Source organism: Arachis ipaensis, chromosome B01, assembly GCF_000816755.2.
Source record: "Arachis ipaensis cultivar K30076 chromosome B01, Araip1.1, whole genome shotgun sequence".
NCBI classification, from domain to species: Eukaryota; Viridiplantae; Streptophyta; class Magnoliopsida; order Fabales; family Fabaceae; genus Arachis; species Arachis ipaensis.
Genome location: NC_029785.2, coordinates 60,723,522 through 60,747,827, shown reverse-complemented (window position 1 = coordinate 60,747,827; position 24,306 = coordinate 60,723,522). Strand labels below are relative to the sequence as shown.

Sequence of the window (24,306 nt, the reverse complement as noted above, 5' to 3'; positions counted from 1 at the left end):
AATTGGTTTTGAAAAAGATTTGATTTTTAAAATCACAATTAATGACTTGATTCACAAGAAATCACAAGAAATGATTCTAGAACTTAAAGTTTGAATCTTTCTTAACAAGTAAGTAACAAACTTGAAATTTTTGAATCAAAATATTAATTGATGATGTTATTTTTGAAAATTATGATATAAAATTAAGAAAAAGATTTTTGAAAAATATTTTTATAATTTTCGAAAATAACTAAGAAAAATGATAAAGTTTTGATTTTTGAAAAAGATTTTGAAAAAGATAAGATTTTTAAATTGAAAATTTGATTTGACTCATAAAAACAACTAGATTTTAAAAATTTTTGAAAAAGTCAAATCTAATTTTCGAAATTTTGAGAGAGAAAAATGGAAAGATATTCTTTTGATTTTTGAATTTTTATGATGAGAGAGAAAAACAAAAAAAATGATGCAATGCATGAAAGTTATGGATCAAAATAATGAATGCATGCAAGAATGCTATGAATGTCAAGATGAACACCAAGAACACTATAAAGATCATGATGAACATCAAGAACACATTTTTGAAAAATTTTTAATGCAAAGAAAACATGCAAGACACCAAACTTAGAATTCTTTAATGCTTAGACATAAAGAATTCAGGAATGCATATGAAAAACAAGAAAAGACACAAAACATGCAAATGCAAAGATCAAACAAGAAGACTTACCAAGAACAACTTGAAGATCATGAAGAACATTATGAATGCATGATTTTTTTTTCAAAAAATGCAAGATGCACATGCAATTGACACCAAACTTATAACATGACTCAAGACTCAAACAAGAAACACAAAAAAAAAAATTTTTTTTTTATTTTTATGATTTTATGATTTTTTTTGTATTTTCTTTTAATTTTTTTTTCGAAAATCATTTTGAAAAAGAAAAATAAGGATTCCAAAATTTTTAATATGAATTCCAGGAATCTTATGCTCTTTAAACTAAAGCTCCAATCAAGGGGTCAGGCATGGCTTAATAGCCAGCCAAGCTTTAGAATGGAATTACATCCATTGAGGTGATTAGTTGAAGACCAATCCCAAAGGAGTTTGGATATGGCTTTACGGCCAGCCAGGCTTCAACATGCTTCATGAAACACTAGAGTTCATTCTTAAAAATTCTGAAGAAAAATATATTTTTGAAAATATTTTTTTTTTAATTTTTTGAAAACAAAGGAGAAATTTTTTGAAAGATTTTTTTTTGAAAGATTTTTGAAAACTTTTTGAAAAGAAAACGAAAAGAAAGTTACCCAATCTGAGCAACAAGATGAACCGTCAGTTGTCCAAACTCGAACAATCCCCGGCAACGGCGCCAAAAACTTGGTGCACGAAATTGTGATCTCTGGTAATGGCTCCAAAAAACTTGGTGCTCTAATCTCAATTCATAATTTGTCACAACTTCGATAAAACTAACAAGCAAGTGCACTGGGTCGTCCAAGTAATACCTTACGTGAGTATGAGTCGAATCCCACGGAGATTGTTGGTATGAAGCAAGCTATGGTTACCTTGTAAATCTCAGTCAGGCGGATATAAAATAGTTATGTAGTTTTTGAAATGTAGTAATAAAAGAAGGATAGAAATACTTATGTAAATCATTGGTGAGAAATTCAGATAAGCGTGTAGAGATGCTTTCGTTCCTCTGAATCTCTGCTTTCCTGCTGTCTTCATCCAATCAGTCTTACTCCTTTCCATGGCTGGCTTTATACAAGGGCATCACCGTTGTCAGTGGCTACATCCCCTCCTCTTGTGAAAATGGTCCAAGATGCCCTGTCACGGCACGGCTAATCATCTGAGGTTTTGGAATAGGATTCACCCTCCTTTTGCGTCTGTCACTATGCCCAGCACTCGCGAGTTTGAAGCTCGTCACAGTCATTCAATTATTGAATCCTACTCGAAATACCACAGACAAGGTTTAGACTTTCCGGATTCTCTTGAATGCCGCCATCATTCTAGCTTACACCACGAAGATTCTGATTAAGAGATCTAAGAGATACTCATTCAATCTAATGTAGAACGGAAGTGGTTGTCAGGCACGCGTTCATGGGGAATAATGATGATTGTCACGTTCATCACATTCAGGTTGAAGTGCGAATGAATATCTTAGAAGCGAAATAAGATGAATTGAATAGAAAAATAGTAGTACTTTGCATTTAATTTTTGAGGAACAGTAGAGCTCCACACCTTAATCTATGGAGTGTAGAAACTCTACCGTTAAAAATACATAAGTGAAAGGTCCAGGCATGGCCAAATGGCCAGCCCCTATGATCTAAGAACTAGGCGTCCAAAGATGTCTAATACAATAGTAAAAAGTCCTATTTATAATAAACTAGCTACTAGGGTTTACAGAAGTAAGTAATTGATGCATAAATCCACTTCTGGGGCCCACTTGGTGTGTGCTTGGGCTGAGCTTGAATGTTACACGTGCAGAGGCTCTTTCTGGAGTTGAACGCCAGGTTGTAACGTATTTCTGGCGTTCAACTCTGGTTTGTGACTTGTTTCTGGCGTTTAACTCCAGACAACAGCGTAGAACTGGCGTTCAACGCCCTTTTACGTCGTCTAAACTCGGCCAAAGTATGGACTATTAACATTGCTGGAAATCCCTGGATGTCTACTTTCCAACGCAATTGGAAGCGCTCCATTTTGAGTTCTGTAGCTCCAAAAAATCCATTTTGAGTGCAGGGAGGTCAGAATCCAACAGCATCAGCAGTCCTTCTTCAACCTCTGAATTTGATTTTTGCTCAAGTCCCTCAATTTCAGCCAGAAAATACCTGAAATCACAGAAAAATACACAAACTCATAGTAAAGTCCAGAAATGTGAATTTAGCATAAAAACTAATGAAAACATCCCTAAAAGTAACTAGATTCTACTAAAAACATACTAAAAACAATGCCAAAAAGCGTATAAATTATCCGCTCATCAAGTGCTCTTGGTGTTCCATCCTTAGTTGCCCCATGTTGGAACTCAATTCTCCTAAGGAGGTGTTAATTTGCTCCCAATAGTTTTGTGGAGGAAAGTGCGTCCCTTGAGGCATCTCAGGGATTTCTAGATAAGGAATTTCCTCATGCTCTTGTTGAGGTCCATGAGTAGGCTCTCTTGTTTGCTCCATCTTCTTTTTAGTGATGGGCTTGTCTCCTTCAATAAGGATATTTTCCTCTATGACAATTCCAGCTGAATTGCATAGGGTATAAATGAGATGAGGGAAGGCTAACCTTGCTAAAGTGGAGGGCTTGTCCGCCACCTTGTAGAGTTCTAGGGATATGATCTCATGAACTTCTACTTCCTCTCCATTCATGATGCTATGGATCATGATAGCCCAGTCTATTGTAACTTCAGACTGGTTGCTAGTAGGTATGATAGAGCGTTGGATGAACTCCAACCATCCCCTAGCCATGGGCTTGAAGTCAAGCCTTCTTAGTTGAACCGGCTTGCCTTTTGAGTCTCTCTTCCATTGAGCTCCTTCCACGCAAATGTCCCTAAGGACTTGGTCCAACCTTTGATCAAAGTTGACCCTTCTAGTGAAAGGATGAGGATCTCCTCTCATCATTGGCAAGTTAAATGCCAACCTCACATTTTCCGGACTGAAATCCAAGTAATTCCCCCGAACCATTTGACGATTGGATTTTTGATGGTATAGAATTTCACAAATGAATTCTCGTTGCAAGTATAGCTTCTAAACCAATCACTAATCCTTTCATACAAAAAGTTGTTTGTCACTAGTACAAACCCCTAAAATTTATAAACCGAAGTATTGGACCTCGGGTCGTTCTCCCTAGGAATTACAATAAAGTGTTTTGTTATTGGTTATGAGTTATTTTGGGGTTTTGGATAAGAAGCATGAAAAGTAAATGGCAATGAAAATAAACTAACAACTATAAAAAGTTCTTGGCAAGATGTGAGAACTAGAAGTCCTATCCTAGTTATCCTTCTCAATTATGATGAGAATTGTTCATTTCTCCCACTTAGTTAACCTCTAACCATGGAGGGAAGTCAAGTGGATGGATCAATTTGATTTCTTAAGTCCTAATCAACTCCTAAAGGAATGACTAGCTTTAGAGGCATTCAAATCAATTAGCAACTTCTAATTATCAATCAACAAAGGAATTAGATAACTCAAGAGTCACTAATTACTCTACCTAGGCCAAGAGGAACAAAACCTACTCTAAAATCCAAACAAGCATTTTATCAAACACTTGGTAAGCATAAAAGAAAAACATAGTAAACCAACAACAAGAATGAAATCTAACAACAATTATTGAAAGGAATTAACAACAACAATCAAAAGAAACACATTTATTATGAATTGCCTTTATTGAATTGAAAGAGAGTAAAAGGAACAATACTAGATCTATAACAAAATACAAGAACAACATAAAGGAAATTGCAATAAAAGAATGGAAGAAGAATGAATGTAACTACAAGGAATTGAGATGTAGAAGTAGAAGAACATGAATCTAAATCTAGACCTAAGAACTAAACCTAATCCTAATTCTAGAGAGAAGGGAGAGCTTCTCTCTCTAAAACTCTAAAACTAATCCCCTCACTAAAAACTAATGACTAAAAATGATTATTGGTCAAAGAGTGATGATGATGATGCCTTTCCCTCAATCCTTCATCCTTTTATTTCCTTTCCTTAGCAATTTTGGCGCCAAAAATGGGTTCAGAAAACCTCTCAAATCGCCAGGCACGTGTTGCATTAATGAGGTCATGTGCCATCATCGGCGCGTGCGCGCATGGTACGCGTGCGCGTCCCTGGTCGATTCTGCAATGTGCGCGCGAGCGCCTTGTGCGCGTGCGCGTGCTTGGTTGACTTTGCTTCTTTGACTTTTTATGCTTCTTTCCACTTGTATGCTTCCTTTCCTTGCTTCCTTTGATCCATGCCTAGCCTATTTCAAAGAAGAACTAGAATTCATCAAAATAAGGCTTAAAAAGCATGTTTTTACACTTAAGCACAAATATGGGAGAGACAACAAAATCATGCTAATTCCTAGGTTAAATGTGACAAAAGGTTATCAAAATACTCTAAATTCAATGCAAAACAAACCGTCAAATTGGGGTTTGTCACCATTGTAAGCCAATTCTTTGGGTTCGGGTTCATACTTTGATCATGGTTCCAAGTGATCCATGCATTAGCATAGAACTCTTGAACCATTAAGATTCTGACTTGTTGGATTGGGTTGGTGAGAGCTTTCCAACCTCTTCTTTGAATCTCATGTCGGATCTCTGGATATTCACCCTTTTTTAGCATGAAGGGGACTTCGGAAATCACTTTTTTCTTGGCCACAACTTCATAGAAGTGGTCTTGATGGACCTTTGAGATGAATCTCTCCATCTCCCATGACTCGGAGGTGGAAGCAATTGCCTTCCCTTTCCTCTTTCTAGAGGTTTCTCCAGCCTTAGGTGCCATTTATGGTTATGAAAAATAGAAAAGTAGAGATTTTTCCACACCAAACTGAAAAGGTTTGCTTGTCCTCGAGCAAAAGAAGAAAGAAAGGAGTAGAAGAAGAAAAAATGGAGGAGATGGAGGGTAGTGTTGGTTTCGGCCAAGGGGGAAAGAATTGTTTGTGACGTGTGAAAGTGAAGGGAGTAAGGAGGGGTATATATAGGGTAGGGGAGAGAGGGAATCCGTGTGAGAATGTGGGGGTTTGGGAGGGAAATGGTTTGAATTTGAATGGTAAGGTAGGTGGGGTTTATGATGGATAGATGTGAGTGGTGAAGAGAATATGGGGAAGAGGGTAGGATTTGATAGGTGAAGGGTATTTAGGGAAGAGTTATTGATGGGATTGGTTAAGGGTATTTGGGGAAGAGTGTTATGGAAAGGTGTGAAGAGGAGAGAAGAAGAGGTGGGGTAGGTGGGGATCCTGTGGGGTCCACAGATCCTGAGGTTTCAAGGAATTCTGCTCTCTGCACTATTCTGGCGTTCAAACGCCCTCTGTGTGCCAATTCTGGCATTAAACGCCAGCTCTGCTATCTTTCCTGGCATTAAACGCCATCCAGACACCCTTTTCTGGCGTTAAACGCCAGTCTGTTTGTCATTTCTGACGTTTAACGCCAGCCAGACGCCAAACACCCTTTTATGGCGTTAAACGCTCAGAGTGCTGCCCATTCTGGCATTTAACGCCCAGAATGCTGCTAGGCTGGGCGTTAAATGCCCATTCTGCTATCCTTACTGGCGTTTAAACGCCAATAAGCCTATCCTCCAGGGTGTTTTGTTTTTGAGGCTGTTTTTCATTTTGCTTTAATTTTGCAGCTGTTTTTATGACTTCACAAGATCATCTACCTAAAGAAAACATAGAATAAAAATGGAATATAAATAAATATAATTAATTAACATTGGGTTTCCTCCTAATAAGCGCTTCTTTAATGTCAATAGCTTGACAATGAGCTCTTAGAGAGCTTCACAGAGACTCGGAGCTTAATGGTGGCCTCCCAACACCAAACTTAGAAGTTGAGTGTGGGGGCTCTGTTTGACTCTATACTAAGAGAAGCTTTTCATGCTTCCTCTCCATGGTTACAGAAGAAGATCCTTGAGCCTTAAACACAAGGTAGTCCTCATTCAGTTGAAGGACTAACTCTCCTCTGTCCACATCAATCACAGCTCTTGCTGTGACTAGGAAGGGTCTTCCAAGGATAATGGATTCATCCTCATTCTTCCCAATATCTAGGATTATGAAATCAGCAGGGATGTAAAAGCCTTCAACCTTCACTAAGACATCCTCTACAAGTCCATAAGCCTGTTTCCTTGAATTGTTTGCCATCTCTAGTGAGATTCTTGTAGCTTGTACCTCAAAGATCCCTAGTTTCTCCATTACAGAGAGTGGCATGAGGTTTATACTTGAACCAAGGTCACACAGAGCCTTCTTAAAGGTCATGGTGCCTAAGATGCAAGGTATTAAGAACTTTCCAGGATCCGATTTCTTCTGAGGTAATTTTGGTTGAACCAAGGTATTTAGTTCATTGATGAGCAATGGAGGTTCATCCTCCCAAGTCTCATTACCAAATAACTTGGCATTCAGCTTCATGATTGCAACTAGATATTGAGCAACTTGCTCTTCAATAATATCTTCATCTTCTTCAGAGGAAGAATACTCATCAGAGCTCATGAATGGCAACAGTAAGTTCAGTGGAATCTCTATGGTCTCTATATGAGCCTCAGATTCCTTTGGTTCCTCAATAGGGAACTCCTTAGTGGCTAGTGGACGTCCATTGAGGTCTTCTTCATTCGAAATCACTGTCTCTTCCTCCTCTCGAGGTTCGGCCATGTTGGGTATATTGATGGCCTTGCACTTTCTCTTTGGATTCTCTTCTATATTGCTTGGGAGAGTACTAGGAGGGATTTTAGTGACTCTTTTACTCAGTTGACCCACTTGTGCCTCCAAATTTCTGATGGAGGACCTTGTTTCAGTCTTGAAACTTAGAGTGGTCTTAGATAGATTAGAGACTATGGTTGCTAAGTTAGAGAGGCTCTGCTTAGAATTCTCTGTCTGTTGCTCAGAAGATGATGGAAAAGGCTTGCTATTGACAACCCTATTTCTCCCACCATTATTATTATTAAAACCCTGATTAGGCTTCTGTTGATCCTTCCATGAGAGATTAGGATGATTCCTCCATGAAGGATTAGAGGTGTTTCCATAGGATTCTCCCATGTAATTCACCTCTTCCATTGCAGGATTCTCAGGGTCATAGGCTTCTTCTTTAAAGGAAGCTTCTTTAGTACTGCCGGGTGTAGCTTGCATTCCAGTCAGACTCTGAGAAATCATATTGACTTGCTGAGTCAATATTTTATTCTGAACCAATATTGCATTCAGAGTATCAATCTCAAGAACTCTTTTCTTTTGAGTCATCCCATTATTCACAGGATTTCTTTCAGAAGTATACATGAACTAGTTATTTGTAACCATCTCAATGAGTTCCTGGGCTTCTGCAGGCATTTTCTTCAGATGAAGAGATCCACCAGCAGAGTGATCCAATGATATCTTGGACAATTCAGACAGACCATCATAGAATATAGATAAGATGCTCCATTCTGTAGACCTCGGAATTAACCCCATTGGTCTTAACAGTGTCACAGATTTGCAAAAATTCAGCTAAGAACTGATGAGGATCTTCCAATGGAAGTCCATGAAACTTGCAATTCTGCTGCATTAGAGAAACTAATTGAGGCTTAAGCTTAAAGTTGTTTGCTCCAATTGCAGGAATTGAGATGCTTCTTCCATAGAAGTCAGAAGTGGGTGCAGTAAAGTCACCAAGCATAATGGGTTGAGGGAATAGGCATTGTTAGTGGAAAGGAAGTAATTAATTGGGGTTTATCAGGACCGATGCTTCGGGCTTCTGGAATATAATGGGATCTGCGTAAAGTTGAAAATTATGAGTGTTAAAACTAATTTCAGTTAAAAATAACTTTTGATAAAATATATCCATGTTCTCTTCAAAATAACTAGTTTTTTGAATACTAGAAAGAAGGAGACCATGAATCTTATTTATCCAAATATCATCTTTTTTTATAAGTTTTATTATTAATTAAGGATAACAAAAAATTGTCCATTCGGCCACAACAGGGTCCATTCAAGAAAGGATCATATAGTTTAGGTAAGTTTTTTGTTTGAGTCTCTTCATTGCATAATCTAATTCGTTTTTGGAATATATCCAATGGCATAAATTCCTTATCTAGAACTTCCGACCTGTTTAGAATTTCATTGCTTAGTTTTTTTTTCTTCATTTTGAGAGTTCCAATAATTATTCAATTCATCATAGAAGACTTGCATCTCCACCATTGTTGTTATTTTTGGCTGCCATGTCTTCTTCTTTTTCAAAAATTTTTGTTAGGTCCTCTCCAGAGTGTTGTGCTTTAGCTTCTCTTAGCTTCCTCTTCAGAGTCCTTTCAGGTTCAGGATCAGCTTCAACAAGAATGTTCTTATCCTTATTCCTACTCATATGAAAAAGAAGAGAACAGAAAAGAAGAGAAATCCTCTATGTCACAGTATAGAGATTCCTTTATGTGAGTACAAGAATAGAGGAATAGAATGAAGAAGGGAGAAGAAGAAGAATTCGAACACAGAGAGAGAGAGAGGGTTCGAATTATAAGAAGAAGAGAAGTGTTAGTAATTTAAATAAATAAATAAATAGAAAGAGATGAGAGAGAGAATGTATTCGAATTTTTAATTAAAAAGAAAAGAAAAATATTTTTGTTTTTATTTTAATTATTAGTTAGAATTCAAATTTAAGAAAAGAAATAAAATAAAATTAGAATTTAAAACAATTAGTTAATTAAAAAGAATTTTGAAAAAGAGGTTAGTGATTTTCGAAAATTAGAGAGAGAAAAGTAGTTAGGTGGTTTTGAAAAAGATAAGAAATAGTAAACTTTTAAAATTAAAACAAAAAGTCAAGTAGTTAATTGAAAAAGATTTGAAAATCAATTTTGAAAAGATAAGAGGTTAGAAAAAGATTTGAAATTAAGTTTTGAAAAAGATATGATTGAAATCTATTTTGAAAAAGATTTGAAAAGGAAATTAAAAAGATTTAATTTTTGAAATTAAAGTTGATTACTTGACTAACAAGAAACTAAAAGATATGATTCTAGAATTTAAAGATTGATCCTTTCTTAATAGGCAAGTAACAACTTAAAAATTTTTTAATCAAAACATTAATTGTTAGCATTAATTTCGAAAATCATGCAAGAAAAATAAGAAAAAGATTTTGAAAATTAATTTTTCGGAATTTTCGAAAAACATGAAAGAAAAATGAAAAAAGATTTGATTTTTGAAAAAAATTTGAAAAGATAGAAATTTTTTTTAATTTGAAATTTTGACTTGACTAACAAGAGACAACTAAAATTTTTAAAAATTTTTGACCAAATCAATTCAAAATTTCAAAAATTATGAGCAAAATAAGGGAAAGATATTATTTTTCATTTTTTTTGAATTAATGTAGAGAGAAAAAACAAAACAATGACACAACCTAAGAAATTAAGATCAAAACAAATAATGCATGCAAGAACACTTTGAATGTCAAGATGAACACCAAGAACACTTTGAAGATCAAGATGAACATCAAGAACATATTTTTGAAAATTTTTAAGAAAAGAAAGATATGCAAGACACCAAACTTAAAAATTTTTAAACTTTAGACACTAATAATTTGAAAATGCATAAGAAAAACAAGAAAAGACACAAAACAAGAAAAAATAAAGATCAAACAAGGAAAATCATCAAGAACAACTTGAAGATCACATGATGAATTTTCGAAAATTTAAAGAAAATTAAAAGCATGCAATTGACACCAAACTTAAAATTTGACACACTACTCAAACAAGAAACACAAAATATTTTTGGTTTTATGATTTTATTAATTTTTTTGTAATTTTTCAAAAATTATTTGGAAAAAGAAATAAAGAGATACAACATTTTTAATAAGAATTTCAGGAATCTTGCAATATTAATCTAAAGCTTCGGTCCAAAAGAATTAGACATGGCCAAATGGCCAGCCAAGCTTTAGCAGAGCATTACATACAACAGCGAAATTGATGGGAACCAAAAAGCTCCTGCAAAGATAAGTGGAAATCCCGGTCCAAAAGATTAGACATGGCTTAATAGCCAGCCAGACTTCAACATATCTTATGAAACTCTAGAATTCATTCTTAAAAATTCTGAAGAACAAATATTTTTTTATTTTTTTCAAAAATAAAATTAAAAAGCTTAAACATAAAATAAAATTACCTAATCTAAGCAACAAGATGAACCGTCAGTTGTCCAAACTCGAACAATCCCCGGCAACGGCGCCAAAAACTTGGTGTACGAAATTGTGATTCACACTTTTCACAATTCCGCACAACTAACCAACAAGTACACTGGGTCATCCAAGTAATACCTTACGTGAGTAAGGGTCGATCCCACGGAGATTGTCGGCTTGAAGTAAGCTATGGTCATCCTGTAAATCTTAGTCAGGCGGATTCAAATGGTTATGAGCTTTTGATAATTAAAAGATAAATAAAACGTAAATTAAAATAAGATACTTATGTAATTCATTGGTGGGAATTTCAGATAAGCGTTTGGAGATGCCTTGTTGTGTCTGAACCTCTGCTTTCCTATTGCCTTCTTCCAACCATGCGTGCTCCCTTCCATGGCAAGCTGTATGATCCTCTCGGATGAAAAATATCATGTACAGCTACCGCACGGCTAATCATCTGTCGGTTCCCGCTAGCGTCAAAATAGGACCCTTATCCTTTTGCACACTGTCACTGCGCTCAACATTCGTAGGTTTGAAGCTCGTCACAGTCATCCCTTCCCAGATCCTACTCGAAATACCACAGACAAGGTTTAGACTTTCCGGATCTCAGAAATGCTGCCAATAATTCTAGTCTATACCACGAAGATACTAATCTCACGGACTCAGTCTGTGTATTAGATATCCAAGAGAATATACTCTGGCTGTCGTCCAATGACTACGTTGAACATCATGTAGACCGCTTTGTGGTTGTCAGGCATGCGGATCTTGGCTAAGCGAGTAACGAAGATTGGGTGATTGTCACGGGTCACCCCTTCATTCTGACTTAACTGAATTAAGTACGAGAGTATATCCTGGAGAAGAAGTAGGCGTGAATTGAATAGAAAAACAATAGTACTTGTATTAATTCATGAAGAACAGCAAAGCTCCACACCTTAATCTATGGGGCGTAGAAACTCCACCGTTGAAAATACATAAGTGAAAAAGGTCTAGGCATGGCCATGAGGTTAGCCCCCAAAACGTGAACAATGGTCTCCAAAGTATTCCAAAGATCTAAAGTGATCAAAAGATATAAAATAAATCTCTAAAAGTAGTTTTTATACTGAACTAGTAACCTAGGTTTACAAAAAATGAGTAACTAAGTGCAGATAGTGCAGAAATCCACTTCTGGGACCCACTTGGTGTGTACTTGGGCTGAGCATTGAAGATTTCACGTGCATAGGCTGTTCCTGGAGTTAAACGCCAGCTTGGGTGCCAGTTTGGGCGTTTAACTCCAATTCTAGTGCCAGTTTGGGCGTTTTATGCCAAGATGTTTTAGGCTGGCTTTGGACACCAGTTTGGGTCATCAAATCTCGGGCAAAGTATGGACTATTAAATATTGCTAGAAATCCCAGGATGTCTACTTTCCAACGCAATTGAGAGCGCACCAATTAAGCTTCTGTAACTCCAGAAAATCCACTTCGAGTGCAGGAGGGTCAGAATCCAACAGCATCTGCAGTCCTTTTTCAGCCTCTGAATCAGATTTTTGCTCAGGTCCTCCAATTTCAGCCAGAAAATACCTGAAATCACAGAAAAACACAAAAACTCATAGTAAAGTCCAGAAATATAATTTTTGAATAAAAACTAATAAAAAATATAATAAAAAGTAATTAAAACATACTAAAAACTATGTAAAAATAATGCCAAAAAGGGTATAAATTATCTGCTCATCACGCGTGCGCGTCCTTTTGCTTCCAAGACCACCCACGCGTACGCGTGGGCGACGCGTACGCGTGGGCGACGCATACGTGTCGCATGGCGAATACAGTTCTCACGCGCACGCGTGCCTTGCGCGCGCGCGTCGCGTCCCGCTTTTCATTCCCTTCTCCTTTCTTCCTTCATTCTTCTTATTGCATTTAATTACTTTTCTTTCTTCAATTTTTCTCTTTCATGCTTAGCTATTTATGGTTTCTTTTTCATTCTTTTTTTTTCTTCATGCATTTTTATGTTGGTGTTGGAGCTTTATTTGGGTCTTATATTGTTATACTTGAGCTTGTGGATATCGTCAAGAGTGATTTGATAATTAATATTAATTTTTGGATTGCATGCATGTTAGAGTTCTTACTTTCCTTAACATATTTTACATGCATACCAAGTGTTTGTGAAAAGCCCGTATAGCATTATGAATTCTTACTTATTCTATCCTTTCACTCTAATGCCTGTTTTTCACAAAACCCTTCCAAAATTTTATTAATATAATTGTCAATACAAACGTTATTGTTAGTTTGTTACGACTGATAATACATTTTGGCTTTTAATGCTTGATCTACACTACTCATGCCTTTGCCAACATGCCAATAAACATCTTGCATTTAATTGCCTCAATATATCATGCTATGTTTCCATTGATGTCCTAATTACATGGAGTCGCGACCATGTGTTAACGACATTCTTCTTTACCTTGGCATGATTATCACTCGTATTGCCCTCTTCCTTGCTCTATCCCTTTGAATTCATGCCCTTTTCTCTTCTCCCTTTTCAGGATGGCCACCAGAAAGGGTGCAGAGAGAACCTCTAACAAGTCACCGGTAAGGAGGAGAACGAAAAGTACAAGCATCTCCAACAAATCAGGTGCTCCTTCAGATACTTCAGAGGTTGGACCGGCTTGACCGGCAGGCAAAACAAATTGAGCGCCGTAACAAGTGCCGATTTACATACCTCAAGGAGATGATTGTTGGCAACCACCCACCTGAAGAAGAACCAGACACTCCAAACTCCAACTTACCTACCAGCACCGGGAGCCATGACAATCCCGACTGTGGAGATGCTGTTACCAACCCCCCTTTGTTCCTGACTGATGACACCGAGGATGGTGCCAAGCTTTAAGTGTGAGGAGGTCGGTCAGTACCTGACTTCTGGAGGTAATTGTTTTTCTCAATACCAATAGGTTATTTTTCTTTTGTTAGGATAGGATAGATTGCATAGTAATAAGTGTTTGCATGTATGTTCTACTTGGTTGAAAAATAATAAGTTTCTTTTTAAGACCCTATTTTTGAAAATAAAAAATTTCACTAATTCAAATTAAAATTTTGTGTTAAATTTGTTTGAAGACTATAAATTGGAACATAAATTATAACAAAGAACACACAACCTGTGAGATTTGAGCTTAATTATATGGTTACATTATTTAACCATAATATTTTATTCTTGTGTGTTTTCTTCTCTATGGCTGCAATCTTTACTTTGTTTCATTCTATATGTCCAATGTTTAGTGTATTTACATGTTTGCATATGATTGAGGCTATTAATTGTTATTAGCTCACTTATCCCAAACAACCTACCCTTTCAATCACCTTTGTTTGCCACCTTGAGCCTTTTAATCCCCGTTTATTCTATATTTTACCACATCATTAGCCTTAAACAGAAAAACAAATTAATTACTCCAAATTGAATCTTTGGTTAGCTTAAGTTAGAGATTGTATCAATTAAGTGTGGGGAACTGTGGAAATTGGGTTGATGAAAATGTATAATGTTTCATTGACAAAATATTAGGAATTTGGGTACCTACTCATGTGAGACCAGAAAAAATTAAAAATCCATGTGCATTGATATGTTATGTTTACTTTTATATTTTTAATCAATAGAAAAAAAAAGAAGAAAAAAAAGGAAAAAGAAAAAAATAATAATAATAATAATAATAATAAAATATTCAATTAAATAAATAAATAAGGGGACAAAATTACCCCAATGTTAAGCTAATGAAAAATCAATGCATAGGTGATACAAATTAAAAGAAGAGTTGATGCATGAGTATGTAATGCAAAAGTGGGAATTTTAGGTAGCTAGGTATAATTTTAGAAGTTATATAGAGTGTGTATAGGTGAGAGCTTAGGTTAATCAAAGATTCATATTTTAGCTCACTTGGCCATACATGTACCCTTACCTTTACCGTAGCCCCATTACAACCTTGAAAAGACCTTATGATGTTTGTATTGGTATAATAAATATTTGTTGATTGGTTAGATGAAGAATAAAGTTTAGAAAGCATGATTAGAGAAGAGTAGAGTGATTCACCTTAGACACTTGAGATATTAGAGTGCATATACACTACAAGTGAGGGTTCAATGCTTGATTCTATGTTCCCTGCTTTCATGAGCTATCTTCTTACAATTTTACTTGTCTTTTATTGTATAATTTGAATTAGTGAAATCTGATTTATGTTTGTCTTGGAGAACTTATTTGCTTTTAACCAAGTAGACAGAATCATCATAGCATATAGTTGCATTCATAGGTTGCATCTCATGAGTCTTACTTTCCCCATTCATTCTTTATAGCTTCTCTTGAGCTTAGCATGAGGACATGCTAATGTTTAAGTGTAGGGAGTTTGATAAACCACTATTTTATGGTATATCTTGTTCTAATTTAAGTGGTTTTTATCAACTCTTTACTCACGTATTCATATAAATTACATGGTTTTACATTTTTCTTCCTAATTTTGTTCTATAATTGGAAACTGCTTCCCAAGCCTTTAAATTACCAAAAATTAATTCCCCTTTATACTATTCGATGATGTGATATGTGTGTTAAGTGACTTCAGGCTCTATAGGGCAGGAATGGCTTAGAGGATGGAAAGGAAGCATGCAAAAGTGGAAGGAATACAAGAAGTTGAAGGAGTTGCTAAGTTGTCCAACCTGACCTCTTTGCATTCAATCGACCATAACTTGAGCTACAGAGGTCCAAATGAGGTGGTTTTAGTTGCGTTGGAAAGCTAACATCTGGGGCTTCGAAATGATATATAATTTGCCATAGTTTCCCTGAATATAAGTGATGTGCACGCGTGAATCCACGCGCACGCATGGATCTGCGCAAATCCAGCGACCTGTACGTTTCTGAATTCGCCCCCAGCGATTTCTGGGCTGTTTCTGACCTAGTTTTTGGCCCAAAAAACACAGATTAGAGGCTATAAAGTGGGAAAATCTATTCATTCATAAAGACAACATCAATTATTCACAATTTTTTATTTTAGATGTAGTTTTCTAGAGCGAGAGGTTCTCTCCTCTCTCTAGGTTTTAGGATATAGGATGTAGGATTTCTCTTAATTTTAGGATTGCTTCTTCTCAATTCCAGGTTTAATGTTCCTTTAATTTAACTTCTCTTCTACATTTATTTGTTCTAGTACTCTGGTTTATTTATTTTTCTTATTAATTCTCTTCTTATCCAATTTGTTTTATGAACCTTCCAATGTTAGATTTGATTTTATATTTAATGCAATTTGAGGTATTTCAGATTTATGATTTTAATTTATCTTTTTACATTCTTAGCTTTGGTTGAGTAATTGGTAACACTTGAGTTATCAAACTCCCTTGTTGATTGATAATTGGGATTTGCTGGTTGATTTGGATTCCTCTAAAGCTAGTCTTTCTTTAGGAGTTGACTAGGACTTGAGGAATCCCATTGATTAGTCCACTTGACTTTTCTTTATTTAGTAAGGGTTAACTAAGTGGGAGTAAGGAACAATTCTCATCACAAGTGATAAGGATAACTAGGATGGGATTTCCAGTTCTCATACCTTGCAAGGGTTTTCATGATTGTTAATTTACTTTCTTGCCAATTTATTTCCTCATTCCCTAATTCAAAAACCCAAAAAGATACTTTTCCATAACCAATAATAAATCATACCTCCCTGCAATTCCTTGAGAGACGACCCGAGGTCTAAATACTTCGGTTATCAATTTTATTAGGGGTTTGTTACTTGCGACAACCAAATTTTTGTACGAAAGGATTCTTTGTTGGTTTAGAAACTATACTTTCGACGAGAATTTATTTGTGAAATTTCTTTACCGACAGAAATCAGTTCGTCAGCATCTCCTATTTAAAGAGGAGATCACCTAGGTCTAGGGGACGTACAGAATATTACTTTTAGACCTTAGTTTTCTTTGTAAATTATAAGTAACTAAACCTCATAGGTTAAGGTTAGGAGTTCTGATGATTCCTATGGATTAATAATATTACTATTTCTATTTCAATATATGCTTGATTCCATTCTATTATGTATTGTCGTTCTTCATCCAAATGAGATTAGGTATGTCCCTTATTCTACATGAGTTCTTGTGATACCCAGAAAAGTTCACTTGAGCTAAAGCTTGAGAATACATCACCTGAACCAATAATTCATATGGGCTAATCGAGGATATGTGACATATAATCTGGTTAGTTATGGATGATGAGGTTTCTGTGGCGCTAAGACTAGAATCATTGAGCTTCATTCTTTGATCTGGAAGATCTGACCTTGTCTGTGGCGTTATGAGTAGGATCACAAAGGAGAATGAATTGCATGAGCTTCACCCTCATTCATATTGAATGACCATTGACAACGGCATTTGATATGAATTAGAGCAGATTAACTTGATGAGAGGCAAGAATTAAGCACTTACAGCTTTGCCATAGAATGAATCATTCATTGTTAAAGTAGTCTATAAGAAGTATTAATCCAGAAAGATAAAGCATCTCTAAAGCCTTAACTGATTTCTTGTTATTGTTTCTATGTTAATTCATTATTTCTTTCCTTACTATTTATTTTATACGCCTACAACAACAACCACTATCTTTCTATTCGCCTGACTAAGATCTACAGGATAACCATTGATTGCTCAATCCAACAATCCTTGTGGGATCGACCTCACTCACCTAAGGTATTACTTAGACGACCCGGTGCACTTGCTAGTGAAGTTGTGCGAGTTCAATTTCGTGCACCAGGGGGGTTGTATTACGTACACTTCTCTATTAATAAATCTATTCAAAAAGACACACTTAACATTCATTTGGAAAAGCTTAAACCTTTTGTGAGCTGCATATGCAAGTAATAACATTATTACTTCCATTCTAGCAACCGGAGCAAATGACTTATCAAAGTCAATGCCCTCTTCTTGGTCATACCCTTGATTTACTAGTCTAGCTTTGTTTCTAACAACACTACCATCTCACCCAATTTTTTTAAAGATCCATTTAGTATTTGTTACCTTCTTACCATTCGGATTAGGCACCAAAGTCCAAACCTCATTCTTTTCAAATTGGACCAATTCTTCTTCAATTGCCTTGATCCAAGAAGGATCATCAAGGGCTTCCTTCTCATTTTGGGGTTCCACTTGTGATATGAGAGCAAGATTATTGAGTTCCGCCCTTTTTCTACTTTAGGATCTTGTGGTAACTCTATGAGATGGATCTCCAATAATAAATTCATATGGATAGTTCTTCAAGAACTTCTATTCTCTGGGTTTTGGTGAAGTAATCTCAGGTTGGGTATGATTGAGTTTTGCAATGTTGAGATTTCTAGAATTCTCTACTTCTGTAGGAGACAAAACAGAATTATCCCCTGCATTTTGTTCTATAGAATCAGGAACAACATTTTCCAATGTGGGTTCTGATTTGTCTTCACTTTGATTCTTTTCAGAGCTTCATTCAGTTTTAATTCCTGCATCATTTTCCTCAATAATACTTGAAATAGAGTTAGAGTCACAAAATGTAACATGTATAGACTCCTTTATGATTCTATGTTCCTTGAGGTAAACCCTATATGCTTTACAAGTGGTTGAATAACCAACAAAAACCCCTTCAAAAGATTTTGGATCAAACTTTCCAAGATTGTCTTTAGTATTTAAAACAAAGTATTTGCATCCAAAAATATGAAAATACTTAAGGTTGGGTGGTATTCCTTTCCAAAGCTCATATGGTGTTTTCTTTAAAACTTTTCAAATGATGGTGCAGTTTAAAATATAACAAGCAGTGTTTACTACTTTAGCCCAAAGGAATTTTGAAATTTTATTTTCACAAAGTATTGCCTTAGCCATTTTTTGAAGGCTTCTATTTCTCCTTTCAACAGCCTCATTTTGTTGAGGTGTTCTAGGACATGAAAAATTATGAGAAATACCAAAATCATCACAAAATGATTCAAAATCTTGGTTTTCAAATTATTTTCCATGATCACTTCTTATGGAAATTATTTCCAAATCTTTTTCATTTTGAATCTTTTTGCATAGGGTTGAAAAAGCAAAGAAAGCATCATTCTTATGAGCTAAGAAAAGAACCCATCCAAATCTAGTATAATCATCAACCATTACCAAACCATGGTGTTTACCACCTAGGCTTTGAGTCCTAGTAGGACCAAAGAGATCAATATGTAGCATTTCTAATGGTCTTTTGGTCAAGATGTCATCCTTGGGCTTAAAAGAGCTTTTGGTCTGTTTATCCAATTGCCAAACATCACAGGAAATGTCTTTGTCAAATTTAATCTTTGGAAGACCTCTAACCAAATTCTTTTTCAAAATCTTAGAAATTTGAAACATGCTAGCATGTCCCAATTTTTTATGCCATAACCATTTTTCAGATTCAATGGAAGTAAAACATGATACATTTTGTTCTTTTAGTTCCTCCAAGGCGAGTCCATACACATTATTGCATCTTTTAGTTATAAACATAGTTTCACTAGAATTTTCATACACAACTAAGCATTCCAATCTTTTGAAAATAACCAAATAACCTAAATCACATAATTGGCTAATGCTCAGAAGATTATGTTTTAATCCATCAACTAAGAATACATCATTAATGAAGGTGGAGAAACTCTTACCAACCTTACCTATGGCTATAATCTTTTCTTTTCCATTGTCACCGAAAGTCACAAAGCCTCCATCATATTTGTCAAGCTTGATGAAGAATGTGGATCTTCCGGTCATGTGTCTAGAACATCCGCTATCTAAGTACCACATGTCATTCTTCTTCTTAGATGCTAGCCAAAACTGCACAATACTTTAAGTGACCTTAGATATCCAAATCATTTTGGATCCTTTAATGTTAAACCTTCTTTGTTTCCCAAGAGCATTGTATTTGCTAATCACTTTGTAAACTTTATCACCAATTTTTCTTTCAAAAATGAAATATTGAATCGATAAATGACCAACATTATTGCATGTATGACATAAATTTTTGCTTGTAGATTTTTTAATGTGATTAGGGTTTTGAAAGCTCAAATTTTTGGATGTTGAGGCTTCATTTTCAAAGTATGATTTTTCAAAAACATATTGAGATTTTCCTTTATACCCTAATCCAGCCTTCACAAACAAAGGTCTTTGACTAGTTAATAATTTATCCAAATTTTCATAATTTTGGGCAAATTTATCTAGTATTGATTTAATCCCTTAATCATATTATGCAATTTTTTATTTTCTTCAATGCAATTTAAGTAGGCAACAACAGAATTCTTTCCATCAAGACTTTTGATTTCAGATTTAAGCTGCTTGTTTTCTTCAACAAGATCAACTGTGGTTTCGGCTTCTCTTAATTTTCTTTGGGAAAAGCATTTTCTGCCTTTAAGATGTCATTTTCATATTTAAGTTCATGGCATTGATTCAAAAAAATTTTTTATTTTCTCAATAAGATCATCAATTATAAGATGGAGTTCTTCATTAGAGGGTTCAAGAAAGATTACCTCATTGTTGTGACTGTGGTCCGCCATTAAACATGCTTGAGAGTTGTTGTCTGATTCTTTATCCTCCTCAATGTCATTTTCCAGATTTTCCCAAGAAGCCATGAGTCCTTTCTTCTTGTCCCTTCGAGACTTGTCTTCCTTCTTGAGCTTGGGATAGTCATATTTGTATTGTCCTGCTTCTCTGCAATTGTGGTAAATGACCTTGCTAATGTCCTTCCTTGGTTCCTTTGAGCTACTTCCTCTGTTTCTTCCTTTTTGTCCATCAGCCTTTTAATTTTTCTAGCAAAAAACACAATCTCGTTATCTGATAAACAGTCACTGAATTCATCAACCAATGATTCAGTACAAGATAAGAGCCACTTCTTTCTTTTTTTTGTATTATTTTTTATGTGAGTGGTTTTCATAAGCTAGTAACTTTCCTCCCAGCTCATCATAGGTCATTTGACTTAGGTTACTGCTTTCAGAGATAACAGTAGCCTTAGTTTTCCACTCTTTAGTCAAGTTTCTCAAGACTTTCCTCACCAGCACTTGTCCAGAATGAGTAATTCCCATAGCATCCAAGCTATTAATGATGATAGAAAACTTCTCAAACATGTCATCAATTGATTATCTTTCCTTCATAGAAAATATTTCATATTCTTTGCTCAACATGTCAATCCTTGTTTCCTTTACTTGTATGATGCCCTCATGTGTAACCTAGAGCATATCTCAGATTTTCTTTGTTGTTTTACATCTTAAAACCTTCTGGTATTCCTCGAAACTGATTGCACAATTTATCATGTTGACTGTCTTAGCATTGAGTTTCACCTTTTTTGTCATCTTCATTCCACTCTGCTTTGGATTTGGGAGTAACAACACCATCGGTACTTGTTTTGGTTGGAATCTAAGGACCATTCATGATTATATTCTGGATATTGTAATCTATTGATTGAATAAAGAACTTCATTATTTTCTTCCAGTAGTTGTAGTTTTTCCTGTTAAAAAATAGAGGTCTGTTGTTTGATTGCTCTTAAGTCAGAGTATAAGCCACTGTGTCAGATCCCTTGTTGTTGGCCATCCAGATCTTTTCTCTAAGCTGTGAAGCTTGATTTCTTTGAGACCAAGTTCTGATACCAATTGATGGATATCAGTGGCTAAAAGAAGAGGGGTTGAATCTTGGCCTCTTTTGCTTTTTGCTTTCAAACTAGGATTCTGTTAAGATATTTTGAGTAAGAAACAATAAACACTTTGGTTTTGTCTCTTGACGCGATAGGAGCCAAAACAGAATTATGAGCAAGGTGTATTATAGTGAAGTATAGCTGGATAGAAGAATTAGGAGATATTTTTGTTTTGTCTCCTAAAGTGCAGAACCAGAAACAGAGAAGAGAAGAAGAAGTAACACGGCCATATATCTCGGTTCGGCTACTTAGTGCAATGTAGCCTACATCCAGTCTCCATCACAACAATGACGGAATTTCACTATCTTTCAACAAGATTACATTCACTAATTCTCCCTAGGATTCTATTCAATCCTATTTGGGACAAATCCAGTTTCTAACCCAAACTAGACTTGACTAGGAACATACCCTAGCTTTCAATAGCAAAGTGCTAACCCAAGTTGCAAGGAAATTCCCTCAGGATCATGACAACAAAATAGAAAAACTTACAAAGGATTTCTAAAATAAACATAGGCTTTTCTCCAAATCTAAGTCTCTTGCCATTTTCACTCAATGGCTTTTTCATACAATCCTCACTGTATTGCCTTTTTCCATTGAAAATAAAGAAAGACTAGACTGAGAAAATAAGATATTCAACGAGAACCATGAAGGAGAAGAATAAACAGCTCAGTGAGCTATGGGAATCTAAACGTTGTGCTCTCACTCCTTGCTCTAATATGTGGCTGCTCACCCCTTTAATAAAGGAATGAAGCTTCATAGGCTTGAAAGATGTCTTCAACACTTTGTTTGACTTCTTCCCCAAAATTAGTAGTAGCAGCGGCATTCACAGAGGTGAGATAGAGTATAAGTAGTTATTAGACAATGCATGCAACAATACTAATGAGCGGATAATTTATACCCTTTTTGGCATTGTTTTTACATAGTTTTTAGTATGTTTTAGTTACTTTTTATTATATTTTTATTAGTTTTTATGCAAAAATCACAATTCTGGACTTTACTATGAGTTTGTGTATTTTTCTGTAATTTCAGGTATTTTCTGGTTGAAATTGAGGAACCTGAGCAAAAATCTGATTCAGGGGCTGAGAAAGGACTAGTAGCTTTTTGCTCATCATATCATATCATCAAACTTAAATGGTTGCTTGTCCCCAAGCAACTAAAAACAAAATAGGATAAAAAGAAGAGAATATACAATAAATTTCAAAAATATCAATGAAGATTAGTTTCAACTAGATGAGTGGGACTAGTAGCTTTTTGCTTTTGAACAGTTTTGGCATCTCACTTTATCCTTTGAAGTTCAGAATGATTAGCATCCATAGGAACTCAGAATTCAGATAGTTTTATTGATTCTCCTAGTTTAGTTTGTTAATTCTTGAACACAGCTACTTTATGAGTCTTGGCCGTGACCCTAAGCATTTTGTTTTCCAGTATTACCACCGGATACACAAATGCCACAGACACATAACTAGGTGAACCTTTTCAGATTGTGACTCAGCTTTGCTAGAGTCCCCAGTTAGAGGTAACCAGAGCTCTTAAGCACACTCTTTTTGCTTTGGACCATGACTTTAACCGCTCAATCTCAAGTTTTTCACTTGACACCTTCACGCCACAAGCACATGGTTAGGGACAGCTTGATTTAGCCGCTTAGGCCAAGATTTCATTCTTTTGGGCCCTCCTATCCATTAATGCTCAAAGCCTTGGATCCTTTTTACCCTTGCCTTTTAGTTTAAAGGGTTATTGGCTTTTTCTGCTTGCTTTTTCTTTTTCTTTCTTTTTTTCTTTATTTTTCACTTTTTTTTCGCAAGCTTTGTGTTTTTCACTGCTTTTTCTTGATTCAAGAATCAATTTTATGATTTTTCAGATTATCAATAACATTTCTCTTTTTTCATTATTCTTTCAAGAGCCAACAATTTTAACATTCATAAAATTTACTATAAAAAATATGCATTGTTCAAGCATTCATTCAGAAAACAAAAAGTATTGCCACCACATCAAAATAATTAAACTAATTCCAAGATAAATTTCGAAATTATGCACTTCTTGTTCTTTTGCAAATAAAGACATTTTTTATTTAAGAAAGTTGAGAGATTCATGGAATTATTCATAGCTTTAAGAGATAGACTCTAAACACTAATGATCATGTAATGAAGACACAAACATAGTCAAAACATAAAGCATAAAAACTGAAAACAGAAAAGAAAATAAATAAGGAGATTAAAGAACGGGTCCACCTTAGTGATGGTGGCTTCTTCTTCCTCTTGAAGAACCAATGGAGTTTTTGAGCTCCTTTATGTCTCTTCCTTACCTTTGTTGCTCCTCTTCCTAGAGGTTTCTCCGGCCTTAGGTGCCATTAATGGTTATGGAAAGCAAAAAGTTGAGCTTTTCCACACCAAACTTAAAAGTTTTGCTCGTCTTCGAGCAAAATAAGATAGAAGGGAGTGGAAGAAGAATGATGGAATTCGTTTTTCTGAACGCCCAGAATGCTGCCCATTCTGGAGTTTAACACCCACTAGACACCCCTTTCTGGCGTTAAATGCCAGTCTGTCTGCCAATTCTGGCATTTAACGCCTAGAATGCTGCCAGACTGGGTGTTAAATGCCCATTCTTCTATCCTTACTGGCATTTAAACGCCAGTAAGCCTGCCCTCCAGGGTGTGCTGCTTTTAATGCTATTTTTGATTCTGCTTTAATTCTGCAGCTATTTTTATGACTCCACATGATCATCAGCCTACATAAAATAACAATAGAAAACATATAAATATAATAAAATTGGGTTGCCTCCCAATAAACGCTTCTTTACTGTCTTTAGTTGGACTTTTACTGAGCTTTTAATTTAGTCTCAGTTTTGAGCATTCTTGCACAACATTGCCTTCAAGATAATGTTTGACTCTCTGTCCGTTAACAATGAACATTTTATCAGAATCAATATCCTGAAGCTCTAC

The 24,306-nt window shown here is 35.5% G+C and overlaps 1 protein-coding gene across 1 annotated transcript in view; it reads left to right on the top strand.

Annotated features, from left to right (window-relative positions):
- Positions 1–18,167, top strand: part of LOC110266042 (procyclic form-specific polypeptide B-alpha-like) — an 88,187-nt gene extending 70,020 nt beyond the window's left edge. Inside the window, exon 3 of the mRNA XM_021109763.1 lies at positions 18,079–18,167. Coding sequence (XP_020965422.1) covers positions 18,079–18,167 — 89 coding nt within the window. The remainder of the gene's footprint in view (positions 1–18,078) is intronic.